The sequence below is a fragment of the Rhinolophus hipposideros genome, assembly GCF_964194185.1.
Source record: "Rhinolophus hipposideros genome assembly, chromosome: 15".
Classification (NCBI taxonomy): Eukaryota; Metazoa; Chordata; class Mammalia; order Chiroptera; family Rhinolophidae; genus Rhinolophus; species Rhinolophus hipposideros.
The window spans coordinates 1031218-1050983 of NC_138061.1; the positions used below are offsets into that span (position 1 = coordinate 1031218).

Sequence of the window (19766 nt, forward strand, 5' to 3'; positions counted from 1 at the left end):
TTTGAAATACCGGAAGTAACACCCCGTGAAGGGTATTACCCCCTCAAGAGAGCACATAGTCTTAACTCCCCTGTAATCCACCCGCCTGGCTTTCTCCTACCTTCGTGTCACCTTCCTTATGTTCCCTCCTGAATTTCAAATGCGTAAAAGACGCAGCAGAACTCTCCTTCTCTGGAGCACCTGAGATCTGGCTTCCTGGCAAGTGCTGTCAGTTCGGCTCAAACAAACTCCTAGAAAAATTCTCTACAGGACTGGACGTTTCCTACGTTGTCACCAGGGCAAGACGTTCACCATCAGTCACCCAGGAAATAAAACCAAAGCATGGTGGGGCACCACTTCAGTTACTAGGTCGGCTAAAACGATGGACGGGAACCGCCGGTGGGGCTGTGACACACAGTGGCCTCCACGGAAGGCGGTACAGGACCAAGCAATTCCACTCCCAGGTGTCAGGTGTCCCAAAGGATTGAAAACACAAGTCCACACAAAAACTTGTAAAAGGACGTTCATAGCAGCCCCATTCTTAATAGCAGATGCTGGCAACAACCCACTTTCCATCACATGATGAACTTATACACAAATGTGGTGTGCGTATATATCTCCACACACTGGAACGTTACTTGGCCATAAAAAGGAATGAAGTACTGATCAATGCTGCGACACGTCTGAACCTTGGAACATGCTAAGTGGAAGAAGCCAAGTCACAAAAGGCCACATACTATATGATTTACTTTATATGAAATGTTTATATCTCAATAAAGCTGTTTTTCAAAAGTACAAGATAAAAATGATTGGATCAACTCATTAAAAGGGTCCTTATAACTTGTAACATTTCTCAATTATATTCTAAAAGAAGATAAAATTATTCCAAGTTTTTTCTAAACAAAAAGCTGCTATGACTTTTTCAGCAAAACGCTACTTTTGATGCCCCTTTCCACTTAAATCTTTATAAAGAGCCTTTGTTTTCTTCTTGGCTACTTCTTCCAAGCCATGTGCGGAAGGAGATGAAGGCAGCACAGGGATATGCTGAATGTTTTGTTGTTGTTTCATCAGGAAAATTAGTGTTTACATCATTCCCTAACGAGAAGTCTTTAAGGGATTTCAGTAGACTTCATTCAAAATGTAGGAAACCACATCCAACCTCTGTTATTATAGCCCAATGGAGATTCAACCACTCTTCACGGAAAATCTGACTCATACAGAACATTCCATGCTATTTCTCCCATGCCATGCTGAAAAATGAGCAAATTTTTATCCAAAAGGCCATCGAACCGTATATTCGAACCTTTCTCCCAAACACACTAAACGACCTGACTTATCACGACTTGAGCTGCACGCTGAATTCCAAACTTAGTAACTCTTTCGGGAAGAACTGAGTGAGCCCTGGCAGCCGTCTGCCAACGCGAGTCAAAGCACTCGAACTGTTAAGCACAGGTCCATTGTTTAACATCTACTAGACTCCTCTGGAAATTAAAACGACACTCTCCAACAGAGCGACGCCGGGCCCTAAAATGCTTCCAGCCCCACTGCCCTCAGGATAAAGATCAGACGCCTCCTGGATGCCCCCTCTGCTCTCCAGGGTCTGATCGCCCAGGCATCTTCCAGTTTCTCCAGCTGGTCGTAATTCTTCCAGTTTCAAGCCTCCTCCATGGTCTACCCTCTGCCTGGACAGCTCCGCCCACCTCTCAGCTCTGTCCGTGCCAGTCCGTCCTTCACACCAGAGCGCAGGGGCCCACTGTCCAGGGAGGCCCTTGGACTCCTGGAGCCCTCATCACGAAGGCAATGAATTAACTCGTTAATTGCTTCTGTCTTAGACCCACGTCTGTTTTGAGCAGTGCTTCTGCTCATGGTACCTTCTGTACCTGTACAATGGATGCAGCAAGAAATGAAAGAACGAGGGCCTCCCAGTTCCTTTAGTCCCTTGGGTCAGTCACTATTTGTCAGGAAGCTGCTTCTTTCTGCTCCCTTCCCTGACATACGAGGCTGACAATTAAGTCCGTGAACTCATCCTAGAAAAAGTGCTGCATACCTCATTGCTGAATATCACTACGGTCACCTTCGAAGTCCTCCCCTTGGGAAGCTATGCACCGACACCAGCGCCTAGTCCACCCTTCAAAGCAGTTCTGGAACTCTTTTTCTGGCATGGCCATCAGAGCTGTCATCGTATTACCTTTGCTGTCCTGAAAGTCATCAAAATATCTTCCTTTCAATGTTTCCTTTATCTTCAGGTAAAGAAAGACGTCATTGGGGCCAGATCAGGTGAGTAGGGAGGGTGTTCCAATACAGTTATTTGTTTACAGGCTAAAAACTCCCTTTGCTTTTGTGCATCGGAGAGCTGCTTCAGGACCATGTTTGCACACATCTTTCTCATGCCAAGATTTTCAGTTAAGATTTTCCTATTTCTTTATCGATGTTTACTTGGTCTGCTATGCTTCTCACAGTCAGCCAACGATTTTGACGCACAATTGGACGAATTTTTGCAATGTTTTCGTTAGTTCTGTTACTGGCTGCCCTGACCTTTCTTCATCAGTGGCACGTTCTCTCCCCTCAGAAAATCATTTAATCCATTTATACACTGCCATTTTCTTCATGGCATTACCCCCATAAACTTGGACTAACATGTCCCTGATGTCACTTCCACTGTTGCCAAGTTTAACAAGAAATTTAATGTTTGTTCATTGCTCTAATTCAAGCTGACATTCTCGCGATGACCCAAAAAATACACAACAATGAACGCCACTGAGCAAGACACTGCCACACATTGACACGAACACAGCCGTGAGACACCGATACACCAAGGTTATGGAACCTTACTGAGCTGTTTGTACAGTGCTGCCAACGAAAGCACGTGGTGGCAAGTTCGCGAACTTAATTGTCACACCTTGTAGCCAGCCAACACACACAACCAACCCCTGGTATTTCAGACTCAAACTAGCAAGAAGACAGTGACTAGGATTTCATCATCTACATAACAAAGGTCATTAATTTGACAATTTGGTATTAACAGGGGGAGAATCTATCTCTAAATTTGGGGAAATGATCTTGAAACCTAGTCCATCATATTAGAAAAACAAAGCACTAAGGTTTCTCTCCTAAAATGTTATCTTTTATTATTAGTATGTTAGGAACACAGCGGCCTAGGAGTGACTTCCTTATACTAAATATACACAGTTAAGTATACTTAAACACACACAAAAGAACTCACAGGTATTTCTAAGTCAGAGAAACCTTAGAATAGGTAAGATTATCAAGTAAGTGATTTATTCATCAGGTAAATGATAAAAAAAGTCAGTGTTTTACCAAATTTGAAGCAAACAATAATTACTCACCCCCAGTTTGTGATTATAGAAAAAAATTGTAACAAGCCATTTTTGACCAGTAAGTTCACTCAGTGCATGTAAGTAATTCAATTCCCAAACAGCTTTTCAGGAATATATTTATCATTTGAGAGTAAAAATTTAAAAAGTACATTCAATGACTAAAAACAACATAAATAAAACAGTGGTTAGAAACATGTAATTCCGTACTTCAAAAAATTCACATCTAATTCTGCCATAAAATGGAACCAAATTCTAATACATTCAAGAGAACAAGAACACAAGCCACATACTGGGAGAAAATATCTGCAAAAGGCACATCTGATAACAAACTGTTATCCAAAACATACAAAGGACTCTTAAAACTCAACAGTAAGAAAACAACCCAATTATAAAATGGGCAAGAGACTTTAACAGACATTTCCCTAAACGTTAAGACATACAGATGGCAAGTAAGCACGTGAAAAGATGCTCCCTTATCTTAGGTCATCAGGGAAAAGCGAATGAAAACCAGATCCCACTGCACACCTGTCAGAAGGGCCACGATCCGGACCACCGACCACACATGTGCCGATGAGGACGCGGACCCCAGGAGCCCTCGCTCACTGTGGGGGTGCGGAATGGCGCAGCCGCTCTGCGAGACAGTCTGGTGGTTTCTTATTAAACTGAACATTCTATTCCCACGATTCTGCAATTGTGTTCCTTGGTAGTTACTGAAAGAAGTTAAAAACACGCGCACACCGATGTTTGTAGCAGCTTTATTCATTAATTTTTGAAACTTGGAAGCAACCAAGACGTCCTTTAGGTTATGGATGAACTGTGCTGCATCCAGACAGTGGAGTGTTATTCAGCTGAAAAGAAATCAGGTATGAAGTCATGGAAAGACATGGAGGAACCTTAAGGGCAAATGACTAAGTGAAAGAAGCCTGTCTGAAAAGGCTACCTACTGTGTCATTCCAACAGCAGGACATTCTGGAAAAGACAGAACTAAGGAGACAGTAAAAGATCAGTGGTAGTCGGGGTAGGGAAGAGGGGGGCTGGGTGGGGGAGCACAGAGGACATTTAGGGCAGTGCAACACTCTGTGAGAGGCTGTAATAGTGGATACGTGTCGTCACACATTGGTGCAAACCCGAGGGGACCCTAATATGATAGGTCTTGGTGATAATGGGACTTTGGGTAACAATGATGTGTCAATGTTGGTTGTCAGCAATGTACCCCTGGTGGGGAATGCTGATTTGGGGGTGTGTGGGGCAGGGGATGTATGGGAAATCTCCTTACTTTCCTCTTAATTTTGCTGTGAACCTAAAACTGCTGTACAAGTCAATTACTCCTTTTACCACTAAATTCTACTGTTTTTTAAAATAAATATTTAGTGAATTGAAAATGGTTCAAGTAACATTTCCCTCATTCTTTCATTTCCAAACCGTGATCACTACATACTTGAACTTAACCTGGACTCTATGGCAGAGGAATTAACAATTTGGGGAAATACTACTTCAAGGACTATCTGGTATTTCAGATGACATCAACAACGGACACACCCTTTTCGGTATCATAAAGAAATTCAAAATCTAAGAAGTGTGATGCCTAATATGCAAGTGGGCCATTAAGGAGAAAAGCAGCAGCAACTAGCTAAAGCAGACACATTAACCACTGCTTGGTGGGAGGAGCCGTGAAAGAGAACTTGTGCATCGATTCGGACAAAAATTCCAAAGTGCGGCAAGTCTACACATGCCGATTTCCCAAGTTGTCACTGGTGAAGGAAGGGGACAGTACAGGAAATGGAATTGGGGAGTTAAAAAAAAAAAAAAAGAGGACTTCAATTTTTCATTGTAACCTTTACGTCTTAAAAAAATCTGAAACAAGACCAAATGTTGAGAACATGGATGTTTATTATTATTGACATTAGGTTAATAATACGTGTATCTATTATGATTTTAAAAGCAACTTGCAGTTTATCAAAATGTGAAATGGCAAACAGTTGAGTCTTTAAAATGTTTCTGCTATAGGTAAGGTGTATCCAAAAAATAACGAAATCGTGACATTTGTTTAGAACATGTAGGTGAACAGAAACCATGACAGAAACAAAGCCGGAAGTAGCCCCCTATGCTTAATAAAGTTATGTACGCTTACAAATGTACTGACGCATGTAAAGCGCTGGAGCCCCCTTCAATAATAATTATTGTGCTGGGTTGTCGTCGTGCTTTGTTTTAAATCTAGTTATGACACCAGTGCGCTTGTGATGGACGTGCTATTATAGACACCTACTGTGTCGTTCCAGAGACCCAGAGCAGAACACTGAAAACTCAGAAAAAATGTTTCAGGTACTTTCAAGCACAGTGAGTGGCGGCCTCCACAGCAGAGCAGATGTCCCATGGAGCAGCAACGGAACCTCTCCTCTGTCGAACTGTTAGAAAGCCAGTCTTTTCCTTTTCTTTCTCTCTTTTTTAACGTTTTCAGTTATTTTTTTAAGTGTGTTTTTCCAAGACCCATCAGCTCCAAGTCAAGTAGTTGTGGAGGGCGCAGCTCAGTGGCCCATGTGGGGATCGAACCAGCGACCTTGTTGTTAAGAGCTCGCACTCTAACCAACTGAGCTAACGGGCGTCCTCAGTCTTTTCCTTTTATTAACTGGCCTTTTCCTCCTCTTCGTTACAAACAAAGCGCAACCTTGGTGTGGAACACTAAGACAGACATGCACAGAATAAAAGCTCAGGTCCCTCCCCCCAGGTAACGTGCAGACCCACCATTTCCTTACACCACACTGTTACCCGGCATCACTGGTTGGACAGCACGTTGCCTTTTTTCACCTAAGGGGTCACAGACGGCTTTCCGACAGGAGCAGACCCCCTTAATACACAGCATGGGGTACCACGATGCATTTAATCTTGTCACCACTTCTGGACATTTATGTTTTTTCCAGATGTTTTGCTGCTGCAATGCACAACTCCGTGAATACATCTTCATGAAATGCTGGCATATTCCTGTAAGATTCCTCTGAGTGGCATCATGGGGACCCAGCCCTTGCCTGAACTTTGATAACTATAGGAGATGCCAACTGTCCTTCAAAAATGACCAAGACTCTATTTCCTCACCCCTTTAAAAATGAATGACACGCCTATGGATGTGGTTAAAAATGAAGACTTATTTATTTTTTCCACTCAAATTTCTCTAATTGTTCCCAGGCCACCTGCTACCTTTGAGGCAAGTATGGTGAATCACCGATAATTCACACTTTATTTTTTTTTATTTTTTAAAGATTTTATTGGGGAAGGGGAACAGGACTTTATTGGGGAACAGTGTGTACTTCCAGGACTTTTTCCCAAGTCAAGTTGTCCTTTCGATCTTAGTTGTGGAGGGTGCAGTTCAGCTTCAAGTTGTTGTCCTTTCAGTCTTAGTTGTGGAGGGCGAAGCTCAGCTCCAGGTCCAGTTGCTGTTTCTAGTTGCAGGGGGCACAGTCCACCATCCCTTGTGGGAGTCGAACCGGCAACCTTGTAGTTGAGAGGACGCGCTCCAACCAACTGAGCCATCCGGGAGCTCAGCGGCAGCTCAGCTCAAGGTGCCCTGGTCAATCCTAGTTGCAGGGGGCGCTGCCCACCATCCCTTGCGGGACTCGAGGAATTGAACTGGCAACCTTGTGGTTGAGAGCCCGCTGGCCCATGTGGGAATAGAACCGGCAGCCTTCAGAGTTAGGAGCACGGAGCTCTAACCACCTGAGCCACCGGTCCGGCTCAAGAATTCACACTTTATTAAAATACTGCTTCCTATGTACCAGCATGGTGCTTTGTATCGTGCAAAGTACAGAAAAAGATAAGCACGTCCTATGTACTCACACAACTGCATTCCTATTTTAGCTGTGGTTGTGTCATCTCTGGTGATGTAAATAAAACAGGCTGGAGTCTGTCCCACATTCTGAGTAAGTCTAATATCCTTACCAAGGTTTCCGTGACTCCTCCAGAATCTCACTTTCCTGGATGTCCTGTCTCCGACTCTGAACCGTCTACTATTCCAGTTCAACCTGTGACTCCCTCTTCTCATGCCCTTACTGTTCTCTCCTCTGCCATTATTGACCCAAACACACATCTCCGCTGTGTCTTCATTTCCCACACAGCAGCACCACCAACAAAAAGCCGCCTGTAAAAGACACATGCATAGTGCACGTAACTGAACTCCGGATAGGAGAGCACATGACATGGGGCAAAAGAATTAAAATTCAAGGTCAATCACACAAATATTCAAAGAGATTAATATTCATAACACATAAAGAGCTTTTACAATTTGATTTTCAAAAAGCTCCCAGTAGGAAAATTGACAAATGATAAGATCCAACAATTCACAGAAGAAACAGTCAATAAAAAAACATCTCAATGGCATAACTGGTAAGGAAATACAAATTCCAACGTTAGATTTGCCTTTAAAATACCTAAAACTAAAAAGACTGATGTTCTTGGCATGAGTTGAGAAGAAACTGTTTTGGGGAAGGTGGGAGCTGGGCCATTCGCGGCATCCAAATGTAACGCTGGGTGACCTCTGAGCGCGTGTGGGCTCGTAGGCATCCAGTCACAGGAACACCTGCACTGGGTAGGTGGACGGCCCCGACTCCATGGCCGCGCCGCTGGGAACAGCAAAGCTGGACACCACCACCGGGGGCGAGTTAGTTAAGTCAAGGAGGTAATCCAACAGGAAGTGCTAGGCAGCCCTCAAAAGGATCAAAGGTGTGCGGACGCGGAAGGCGGGGCGCGGAGGGCAGCAGGGCTACTAGTCAAGTAGGGGCTCTGGACTCAGAACACTGGACTGACACCCTGACTGCAGCAGCCACTCCGCTCTGTGGCTTTGGGCACGTGACCTAATCTACCCGAGTCAAGTTCTTATTTGTAAGATGAAGGCAACGGCAGCACTTCTACCTCAAGGGACTGTGACCCAGCTTGGCAGAGGCTGGGGCACTGTGACACCTCGAATTCCACACCAGTAATGCAGACAGGAAGTTGCAAAACAGTATTTACGGTACGATTCCCAGTTTGTAAGGAATAAAAGACTACCGCTTATACACTCAATTTCAAAGTAAAAATAAATGCATAGGACGTGGTCTGTCCCAAGCAGGTACCTGGGGAGGGCTCAGGAGAGCAGTGGGGGGAAGGGGAACTTGCACTTTCAGTCTGCATGCGTATCAATAGATTTTCTTTAAACAATGAATGCTGTACGTTTGCATTTTGAAATGAAAACACTAAAATCCAGTAAAGATGAGAAGGGACAGTTAACCTTGCAATCTGCTGTCCTGTTATTCCTACTGTTAGGAGAGCTTTAAAGCTGTACTTCTCAGCATGGTCTGTAGACCCTGGGGGTCCTCAAGAACCTCTCAGAGGGTCACAACCATTTTCATGACAATACCAACACACCATTTGCCATTTTCCCTGTGTTGTCACTTGCACAGATGAGCAAAAGCAATGGTGGTTCAACGTGCTGGTGCCTCAGCACAAATCCTGGCAGTGGCACCAACCACTAAGGCTGTGTTGTTCACACCACACACACTCGGGGAAGAAAAAGCGTTTTACTCAGAAATGTGCTGATGAACTGTCAAACTCATTGATTTTCCTGAACCCCCACCCTTTATTATGAGTATCTCCAATATTCTTTGTGGAAAATGGGCACTATCCATTAAGCATGTCTGCACCCAAGTACAGTGACCGTCCCGAGGAAAAGCACGCACAGTTGTTTGTGTTACAAGCTCAACTAGCCACTTTTTCATGCAATGCCATTTTTATTTGAAAGAACAGCTGATCAACTATGGTTGTTCAGACTTTGGTATCTGGCAGAAATTTTCTTAAAAATGAACAAAGAGAGTCTCTCACTTCACAGAAAACTGACAGTGTTTATTAACAATGATAAAAATCGAAGTTTTCAAGAGAAAATGAGGATTTTGGAAAACTTGTATCTGTTACTATTTCTTTGACAACTTCCCACTTTAAGACTTTTCTGATGAGACCAGTGGTGGTATTAACAAATGTGATTTTCTTTGACCCTGTATAATGAAACATATCGACATTTAGAAGATCTGAATAACTCTGTAAAAATATTTCCAAATGACCCAGGTGTAATATTACCAAATCACACACATGAGCAAGTGATCCGTTCAAAATACAAGACAGAACTACGGATTTTAATGTAACAGGGGATCAGAAGTTCACGGATAGTTTCAGGTTCCAAAGTAACGCAACTTAAAGAAACTATTGTCCTGTTTTGTTGTACTATTGAAGAGAATATCCAAGACTATATGAAAAGACCATTAATCACTCCTTCCTTTTCTAACTACATATTAAGTTTGATGCCAAATTTTCTTCATATATTTCAATAAAACTGCAACACAGTGAATGCAGAAGTGGATCTGAGAATTCAGCTGTATTCTATCAAGCCCTAAACTCAAGGGGTTTGCAGAATGTAAAACAAAGCTACTCTTCTCACTAAATCTGTTTTTGTTTTTCACTGAAAATGTTAACATGTAACAGATTATTTTAATGATATTTTAAGTCGTTCTGTTTTAATTGTGAATATAGTAAATATCGACACCACACAAGCAAAGGCTCTCAGTCCTCCTGGAACCAAAGGCTCTGAGAACCACTGGTTTAGCACAGGGCTGCCAAATTCAAACCTGAGGGCAGTCTGACCCCTGCTGCTCTGTTAAGTGGTACTGGCCTGCGGCCACACCCACACCTAACATGGGGTCCGTGGCTGCTTTCCGGCTACAAAGGCAGAGTTGAGTTCGGTAATTCCAAGAGACAGTCTGGCTTGCAAGTCTGAAATATTCAGTTTGGCCCTTTACAAGAAAAGGGTGCAGACCTCTGACTTAGAAAAGCCCCATTTCCAGCCTTTATTATTGTAGTAACTTCCTACTTGGCATTTCCGCCTCCATTCTTACCCCCTCAGCATCCGTTCTCCAAGGGCTGGAGCAACCTTCCTAAACCACGTGAAGCTGCTGTCACTCCTGCGTTCAGTCTTAAAGGCCGGTGAGTACAAGCGCTTTGAGCGCCATTCAGAGTCCTCAGCACAGGATCCAGCGCCCTCTGGACCCTCCTGCCCACCCCTGCCAAGTACTCTGGTGTCCCAGAATGCACCATGCTCAGTCTCCACTCCAAGCCCCTTCCATCTGGAACATTCTTCTCCCCTTCCCTTCCTCCCCCTCCCTACACACACCCTCACTTCGCCCTCCCCACCCATCTGTGCACTGGGCAGCTCTATCACCTTTCCTCGACACGCCCTGGTGCGATGAGCCGCCCTGGTGCGATGAGCCGAGTGTTTTGTCAGTCTGTCTACACAGAGGGCTTCAGGAGGCAGGGACTGGGTCTCTCCATTCCAGCACCTGCAGCAGCAGCCCCTCAGGACACTGTTGTGACCTTCTAGGATGAACTAAGTTGAAAGCTACCCCACACCCCCCTTCATTTTCTTCAGTTGGTTCCCTGGAGAAACAGAGTAAGTGGTGCTGCTACGCAAGGCGTCACTTTAGAGAGCAGCACCCTTCGTTATCAGGCGCCTGTCGGCCAGAGCGTCCCCGCACTACCTGGAATCCTCCCGCAGCTGTGGAAAGGGCACCGGCTAGGACCCTGGCTTCACGGATGAGCAAACAGAAGGTAAGCACCCTGTCACGTGACTACCAAGCGAGGAAGATACTGAAATGGGACTGGTGCCAAATGTCTTTCACATTCTGCCTGACATCAGGTTGAAGACATGAGCCTAGCTCGCGTGATAAAATGGAGGCACAACAGCAGGACGCAGCCAGCAGCCAACGCCCCCGCACGCTGAGCCAAAGGGAAGGTCGGCCTTGAAGACAGGTTCTGGATCAAGAGTGGCTGAGCAGGAGTCACAAGGAAAGTGGGAGGTGGGACGGCTTTACCACGATGGGCAGGAGGTGGAGGACAGACAGGAAACAGAAAGAATATCCCAGGCTGGGAAAGGAATATAAGCAAACTTCAAGGGATAGGAAGGATCACTAATAATAATGGAAAAACCAAGAGTTCAGGCCCAATGGAAGGCATCTGGGCTGAGTGGAGAGACTGGGGAGAGATCAGGAAAAACCAAGAGCTGCTATTTTTATATTTACATATAACTATAACCAAATACCTGCAAGGACCTGAGAATGAACAGCTGCACCCAACAGCTGCAATACTTTACAGGTTACAAAAGCACTGCACATTGTTTGGTCCTAACAAAAGCCTTCTGACATCCTTTCTAGAAAAGCAGGCTGAGGTTCAGAAAGGGTCTTCAGATCTGACCAGTGGCAGAGACACGCCAAACCCAGAACCTCCCATGGGAACAGACTCTGAAATCGAGGATGACGATTTAATGCTACCATAAATCTTATAAACTTAATCTGATTCTGTAACTAAGATCAGTCCAGCTTCTTGAACACAAAGCCTGATTTCAGAGATATTACAATGTACCTGTGCTCAGTAAGAATGTCGAATGCATTAATTTTAAGAAAATCATACATATCTGATTTCCTAAAGGCAGAACATCCACATAAAACTCCTAAAGTACACTGCAAGAATGTTACTAGATTCTTTTCTTCTCTGATGGCTTGCCCCAGAAGATGCTTTCCTGAAGGCCTTTCTCAATGGTCTAAGTATATTAAGTAAATGGGAATTACACAGTGGAATGTAGACGTCAGACTGGGAGTGATTCAAATACCCAGGCAATGTGTCCCACTGCAACTTAAAAAAAAAGAAAAAAAGGTCAATGATAAATACTGAATGCTATTTTCTATACGCAGAAAAAAAAATCAATCACCCTACTCTAAAAATAGTGTCTTCCGGTATGACTGCCATATTTCACTGATTCTAAGGAGCACATTATCCCACATTTTACCATCTCTGAAATCAGATGTATCTTCTATTCAATGAACAGTGATCTCCTGGTATTGATGTCCAACTGCCCTTCATTTCTGTTACCCTTCCCCAACTAAACGTCTCTTCCTTTCTTTCGTAATTACCCATGTAAAGCCCTTGAGGAAGGCTGGCCCTACCAGATTACCCGGACATCCTTCCACTTGGTTTAGTATCATCCCTTTAGAAAAAGATTGTCTAATTCAAAGCACTAGGTCAGATCATGGATTAAGAATCTGATTACAACCAAATCATCAAATAAAAAGCCAAGACACTTAAAACCCCAAGTTCTGAAAGGAACCAGTTGATACCTTTACAAAAGGTCCTATGAAACCAGGTAAGAGTTCATCACAAACCCTCCTCCAGCCCCTCCCCACTGTTTCTCCAGAAAAGCAGTTCCTGCGCAAAGACAGCAGAGCCAAAGCTCTCGGCCAGAAAGCAACTACAATCCCGCAACGTAACCTGGCAGGCGCAGCTTGTCTGACCGGCAGATGTTTCCCTTACTGATCATCTCTGGGATACCTCTTCTCCCAATACTTTGAGAACTGCCGTTCTTGAACCCTTGTGACTAATCTTACATCACTTTGAGAGGCTCTTCCTTTAAGGCATCTCATTTTCATTTGCTTTCAGGAGCAATTTCCAACAATTGCTGGTGGTGCAATCTCCCGGGCTTTAGAAGGACTTGGAGCAATCCCAAGGCTGGGCTGTCACATCCCACAGGGGACGCTTCACATGGTCACACATGGTCACTTGAGCATCAGAGCATGCGTGGACCCTGGAGCAGGTCGGCCTGGCTTCAAACCCTGGCTTTGTTGGAAAGCAGCTGCTGACCAAGTCATCTGGCCTGTGTGCCTCGGCTTCTGCACCTAAAACTGGGAAAAACAGTACACCATTCCTCCCTTCTGAGGTTGTGTGAGGATGGGATCGACAGACAAAGGTAGCTGGGAGCAGCTCTGGAACATAGCACTCAACACTGTGAGCTGTCACCACCTCTGGACTGGGACCTCCACAAGGGGCGGGGGCCAGGGAACCCGCCTTCAAGCCTGAGGTGCTCACACTGTTGAAGACAGACAAGTGAGGGTTATAGTATCGTGTGGCATCTGCTCATGACATTTCCCCAGGGCACTGTCCAAGGAAAGGGAGCGGGTTGGGTAACGGTGACAACATCACACGTGAAAAATGTGCACATTTAACAACTTCCAAAAAGTCATCACCGTTCAGAGCACAGGTTTTTGGAGGCACAACCTACCAAGCAACTTCTCACTTCCTCTGGAAGCGTCCCTGGGTGTTATGAGTCTCGCTCGCTCCCCTAGGCAAAAAAGCTCACCTAATGCACCTTCGGGGCCACCTATGGCCATAGCCAGCTTGCTGGATGGGAAGGAGAGTGAGGCATGTGAGCAGTGCCTGTTACTCATGCATCATGTCACCAGCAGGACAATCATTCATTTCCTTCTGAGCCCAGCTCTGCACCTACCCCCTGATGGTACCATGGCGGACCTGACCCAGGAGCAAAACCCTGTTCTTAAGAAAAAGAAAAAAGGGCACCAAAGTTTACACACTATAACACTTTCTTCAGGAGTTGTGATTCAAGTGTCCCAACACGATTAGCTTCAAAAACCAAAGGAAATCAAAAGCCTCCCTCCATTGTGCCCTCTCCTCATTCTTCAAAGTCAGGGGAGCCCACACCTCCTGAGACTCAGTAGGTGCTGTCCTTACTCAAGTCACTGGAGGTCCCCAGCTGATCATCTCAGCCACTTTCTGATCACCTATGGCAGGGGAAAGCACACGGTCCAAGCTTACCGTGGGACTCCTCACGCAGAGCTCAGACCAGAACAAAACCTTCAAGAATACAATGCATGATGAGCCTCCAATCTTAGCAAACAAATTTCTGGTCCAAGCTTCCCTGAAATTACCCATCTCCTGTCATCGCTTCCCGACATTTCTTCATCAGGGTATCTGGGCACAACCAGCTTCTTGACCATCTTCACTCTCATTGCGTAACAATCACTAGCTGTTAACAATGACGTTTTCCTTTATCATCGACTTCTATTGGAACAACATGATTCAAATGAACACAATTTTAACACAACAACATGACAAAGGATGAAGAGTTATAAAATGTGTTACCCTGATGGATTACAGAGGCCAGAGCATATATGGATTAAGACACAAGCCTCTGAGTACATACAAGAATCAAAAACACGGGGGCTGTCACCACAAAACAAATCTCACAAAAAGATAACCTGAAATACCAAGCTTTTAGATGTATTCAAAATTCTACTTAAAACTGGAAAAAAAATTCCTATCCGTTTGAATTCAGAGGACAAAACAGTTGTCAAGATTTTTTAAAGGACAGCCTATTTTCAAAGTGCAACACCCCACTTAAAATATGTCATTTTAGTTGCATTTAAATTTCAAGTTATTTGGCTGGTCAATAACTTGTTTAAAAAAAGGGAAAGAAACCAGAAATTAAGATAGACAGCGAGCCCTCTCTCCTCTCTACCCCCAAGCAAACAGGTTGGGCTACTCTTGATAGAAATTTTGAGTAAACTGAACTGTCACCCACTTGGCGTATATAACGTGAAAAAAGGTAATAGTGCTTAAATAACTATAAAGAGAGCGGGATCGAATTATTGCGAGTATGTAAAGTCACGTGGTTTCCCTCTCAAACGTGGCTCACCACCGATTTCCCGGAGCGCCAGGTTACTTGCTTCACGAATGGGCGCTGTCCCGGGCCAGCATCTCCCGAAGTCACAGTGCGGATAAGTCACAGTGCGGGCGGGCGGTGCAGGGCAAGGACGCAGGTCCAGGGGGCCGCGGAGGAGGGCAGGGGACCCACGCAGCGGACCGGGGCTGCCGGCTACTTAGGGCAAGAGGCTGCATGTGGTGTCGGGACGATGGACTCTGCGCGAAGGTTACGGCTCCCGAGGCTCCGGAAGACGGTGGAGCAACAAGACGCCGCGACGCGGCCGGACTGAAACTTGCGGGTTTGCGACAGTCAGCGCGACCGTGGCCGGCGTGCACGGGGAGCACGCGCGCCGCTCAGCTCACGCCCACGCCCACGGCCCACGCCCGCGGCCCTCGCTCCACGCCCCACGCCCACGGCCCACGCCCCTCGCCCACGCCCACGGCCCTCGCCCACGGCCCACGCCCACGCCCAAGGCCCACGCCCCTCGCCCACGCCCACGGCCCTCGCCCCACGCCCACGGCCCACGCCCGAGCACCCGGCTGCTTTAGGGGGCGGCGCCGGAGGAAGAACCGCCGTCCAGGGACGGCGGGAGGCTCAGGGCACACGTGCAGCGGGAACTCGCAGACCCCACGAGAACCCCCGCCCCTCCAGCCAGGTGCCCGACACCCACAGGTCAGCGGCCCCGGGGCCCGGGCCTCCCGCCGCAGTGACGCCGACTCCGTTCCTCGGGCCGCGGTTCCACGGCCCGGGCAGGACCGGGACCTGGGGCTCCTCGCGGGGCGCGTGGGCAGGCCCGTGGGCGTCGCTCCGGGACGTGGCGCGCTCGCTCGGCGCCTCCACCCGCGCCGCCGCCCGGAGCGGCCGGAGCGGCCTTACCTTCGGCCACGTCCTCGTCGACGGCCCCCTTGACCTGCGAGAAGCACCACTGCAAGTCGCTGCCGCCCGCCGGGCAGCCGCCGCCTCCGGCTCCTGTGGACACAGCCGGCGCGTCAGGCCGCGCGGACCCGCCCGCCCCCGCCCGCCCCCGCCGCACACCCGCGCCCGCCCCGCGCGGACCCCACCTGCCATGGCCGGCCGGGCGCGCGGGCGCGAGTCGGCGGCGGACGGAGGAGGCAGCCGCCGCGCAGCTGCCGCCCGAGCACCTTAACCCGCTGCCGCCGCCAGCGCCGGGGAGGGATGTTTCCCCCTTTTCAAAATGGCGCCCAATGCCCGTCGCCCTGCTCAGTGACGTCATTGCCCTCCGCCTCCGGGAGGGGCGCCGCCCTGCGCCGGGCTGGGCGGGGCGTGCGGCCGCGGGGGCTGCCGGGAGGCGCCAAGTGCGTCTGCGCGAGCCGCCCGCTGCTTCGCCCCGGCCCCGAGAGTGGCGCTCGGGCGGCCAGGGCGCGCCACGGCCAGCGGGCGGCTGGGCGCCGGGGCGGGCGCTCCTCTGCAGGCCGGCTGCTGGGCCCCCGCCGTCCGCCCGCCGGCCTCGGGGTGATGGGGGCCCCGCCCGCAGCTAACGGAGCGCGGCCAATAGCGGCGCGGTCCTTCGGCGGAGCAGCCAATGGAGAGCACGCTCAGCTCTGTGCTCGGCCACAGCGTGGGCCGCGGGAAGTCTGTGCTGGACGCGGACGGCCGCCCGCGGAGACCCGGTGAGCGAGGAGGGCGGGCGGGCGGGGCGAGTCGAGGGGCAGCCCCCTGTGACGGGGCTCCCGCAGAACCGGGAGCGGTGGGGCCCGCGAGGCGCCGGGGGTGGGCGGCCGGGAGGACGCTGCGGGTCGCGAGCGCGGGGCCCTGCGTGGGCCGAGGAGCGCAGCCTCGGAGCGCACGGCGCACACGTGCTCCCGGCGCGCCTTGGAGGAGGGGACCGGGCGGCGAGGCGCGCGAGTCACAGCAGCGCCGGGTCGGGACGAGCGGACCCAGGCGGGGGTCTTCTCCCCCTGCGAGCTTGGCCCGGCGGCTCCCGAGCACTGAGAGCGTGAGTCAGGCTCTCCTCCGTGCAGTGGCTTCCGTGTGTCTTTAAGAGAAGGCTTCTGAAGATAATCAGTCTTACTGTAGACTGTATTCTCCGGTAATTAGCTACGATTAAATTAAAATTTAAAAACAAGTAGCACAACAGTACCGTGTTTCCCTGAAAATAAGACCTAGCCGGACAATCAGCTCTTATGCGTCTTTTGGAGCAAAACTTAATATAAGACCAGGTCTTATACAAGATGACATACATTATATTGTACTATATTACATAAGCCCGGGTCTTATATTAAAATAGGACTGGGTCTTGTATTAATTTTTGCTCCAAAAGACGCATTAGAACTGATGGTCCGGCTAGGTCTTATTTTCGGGGAAACACGGTAATATATGCCTGAAGATAGCGAGCTGCCTTCCTTTGTATCTTAAAAGGTTGAAGGAAATCACAGAGGAACATACCCTGTTGTTCTTCCCTGAATAACTTAAAAAAGTTATCTTTCTTTGATGTATTTAAATTTTGGTAACTAAATACCATTTAAAATACTAACTGTGGATTGTTTTCAAGTTCAGATTTAGTAGCCAGCTCTGAGTCATCACAGATGTACCCTATTGATAAGAAGTGCCATCTTCCACTCTCAACACACCAGACTTAGAAAGTTGTTCATATGAGGGGAATCCTGGTCCGCCTTCCGATGGGTTACTCGCCTTGGCCAGGCCGACCCAAAGGAGCAGCCCCAGGAAGCCCCAGTGTGTATCCCATGGCCATTCATCCTCATCGTGCGATGCCAGGTGCTGCACACACAGCTGTGTCGTAGAGTGCATTGGCTGCAATTGTGTCTTGGACTCTTTTTTCTTTTTTGTAAATTTAAGATTTATTATTATTATTTTTTAGAGCAGCTTTAGATTTACAATAACATTGAGAAGAAGGTACAGAGGTTTCCCCCAATAGCCCTGCAAAGCCTCCTCCCTTATCAACATCACTCATCAGGATGGTACCTATTTTCCCGAGGATGAACCTACACTGACGCCACAATCACCCAAAGTCCATAGTCTATGTTGAGGTTCACTCCTGGTGGTGCACATTCTATGGGTTTGCACAAATGTACACTGACACGTGTCCATCATGATAGTGTCGGAGTATTTTCACGGCTTTAAAGTCCTTCGCTACACCTCGTCATCCCTCCCTCTCCCCAACCCTGGCAACCACACATCTTATTATCTCCATGGTTTTACCTTTTCCAGAATGTCTTATAGTTGGCTTTTTTCACTTAGTCATGGGCATTTAAGGTTCCTCTGTATCTTTCCATGTCTTGATAAATAATTTCTTTTTATCACTGAATAATATTCCATTGTCTGTGAAGGTGAGCAGAGTTGGCCACCCCCAAATATACCACTTTGGGATGTTGATTATTTGAGGCTGTTTAGTTTTAAGAAACAGCAGACGTGGGAGAAGCTCTGAGAAGTAAGAAGTTCTGCTGAAGGGCATTCACTTGTGTGGGCAGTGTCCATCTGTCTGGCGTCTCCATCACTGTGCCCAGCCTGCCTTCACCATCCGTGGAGAAGGCGGGGACGCAAGTCTGCACGACAGCCTAGCCTGACTCTTGTTTCTTGTGCTTTTCCCGACAACCTGCCATAACTGACTCTCCAGCCCAGCATCTTCTTTTGTCTGTAGCCGAAGGTGGTATTTAAGGTGATGGTTTCTGCCATTTTGGTGACTTATTCAGTGTTCCTGGGTCTCTCCCATGTGTACAGGAGGCAGACATGTTATTAAACGTTAGTTTGTTTCTCTCTGCTAATCTGTCTCGTGTTGATTTGATCATTAGTCCAGCCAGAAGAACTTTGAGGGAACAGGATAATTTTTCCTCCCCAACATCTGGATGCAGCACAGTTTGTTTATCCCTTACCTACTGAAGAACGTCTGGATTGCTTCCGAGTTTTGGTGATGGTGAATGAAGCTTTTCATAACCTGCTGCCCCCTTACTGCTGGAGTTCAACAAGGCGTTGAACTTCATTCTATTTTTTCTCTTTATTCCTGCCAAGAAGGATTGGCTCCTTGAATTTTTCTTCAGATGATGAAGAAAGGGAAGGAAGGGAGGAAAAAAGAAAGGACTACGTTACATGACATGACGTGACTTGGCTGATGTAATTAAGATGACAGACTTTAACTGTAGGGAGATTAGCCGGGATTATCTGTGTGCCCAGCCTAATCTCATGAGCTTTCAGAAAAGCCTAGCACTTTCTCCAGCTGGACTAGAGAGAGGCAGAGTGTGTGGGGGGCTTAGCCCACTGTTGCCAGACGGACCACACAGACAACACAAGAAGGGATATGGCAACCTTTGGCAGCAAAGACTGTCCTTGGCTGAGCCAGCAAGAAAATGGGGCCTCAGTCCTGGGTGAAGTGCAAGGAACTGAATTCAGGCACCAGCCTGGAAGGGCTTGGAAGTAGACTGGTTCCGGGAACCTCCGGACAGGCGCACAGCCCACCGAGAGGTGCCATTTTCAACCTGGACAGAGCCTGCAGAGCCAGCGGAGCCCACCTCCGACCTCCAGGGCTGTGAGATGACAGATGTGTGTGGTCCCGAGCCATTAAGCTGTGGTAATGTTGAAGGCAGCGATAGAAAATGGATACACTGTGTCTGTGTGAAATAAACAGACTCATGTCCACTGGTGTCCACTCATTTGTCCAACTGTTCTTTGCTGTGTGTGAGTCTAGGCACTTAAATCACTCTGATTCACAGTGACATGGCGATGTGGCAGCTGTGTATGAGCAGCTGAATGCCAGCTGCGCCTGTATTTCGGCAGAGGGGTACCTCCTGAGGACTGGCGGGCACAGCTCGAGGGGACATCTGTGCTCTCAGTGGTCACGTGTGTTCTCCGAGAGTGGACTCCCCAAGCACGCTCCATGATCCTAGTTAATGCTCACAGAACCCTACACTTTTTCACAT

General features: G+C 47.9%; 2 protein-coding genes across 7 annotated transcripts in view; one reads left to right on the forward strand and one right to left on the reverse strand.

The window, feature by feature from the left end:
- The window catches only part of PPP2R2D (protein phosphatase 2 regulatory subunit Bdelta), a 42071-nt gene extending 25976 nt beyond the window's left edge, over nt 1-16095 (reverse strand). The window contains exons 1-3 of one of the 5 annotated variants that reach the window (XM_081074127.1): nt 15936-16095; nt 15751-15843; nt 14866-15165 (exon numbers count right to left, since the gene is read on the reverse strand). Coding sequence is in view for 1 of the 5 variants with exons in the window: in XM_081074121.1 (XP_080930247.1) it covers nt 15751-15843; nt 15936-15942 (100 nt within the window). In the remaining 4 variants the exon portion in view is untranslated. Of the gene's footprint in view, nt 1-14865; nt 15166-15750; nt 15844-15935 lie in introns of those variants that run through there. The other 4 variants (XM_081074124.1, XM_081074121.1, XM_081074122.1 and 1 more) reach the window with 4 other exon arrangements.
- A 119-nt stretch (nt 16096-16214) lies between these two features.
- The window catches only part of TCERG1L (transcription elongation regulator 1 like), a 411473-nt gene continuing 407921 nt past the window's right edge, over nt 16215-19766 (forward strand). For both annotated transcript variants that reach the window (XM_081074119.1, XM_081074120.1), the window contains exon 1: nt 16215-16505. The gene's annotated coding sequence lies outside the window, so the exon portion shown is untranslated. The remainder of the gene's footprint in view (nt 16506-19766) is intronic.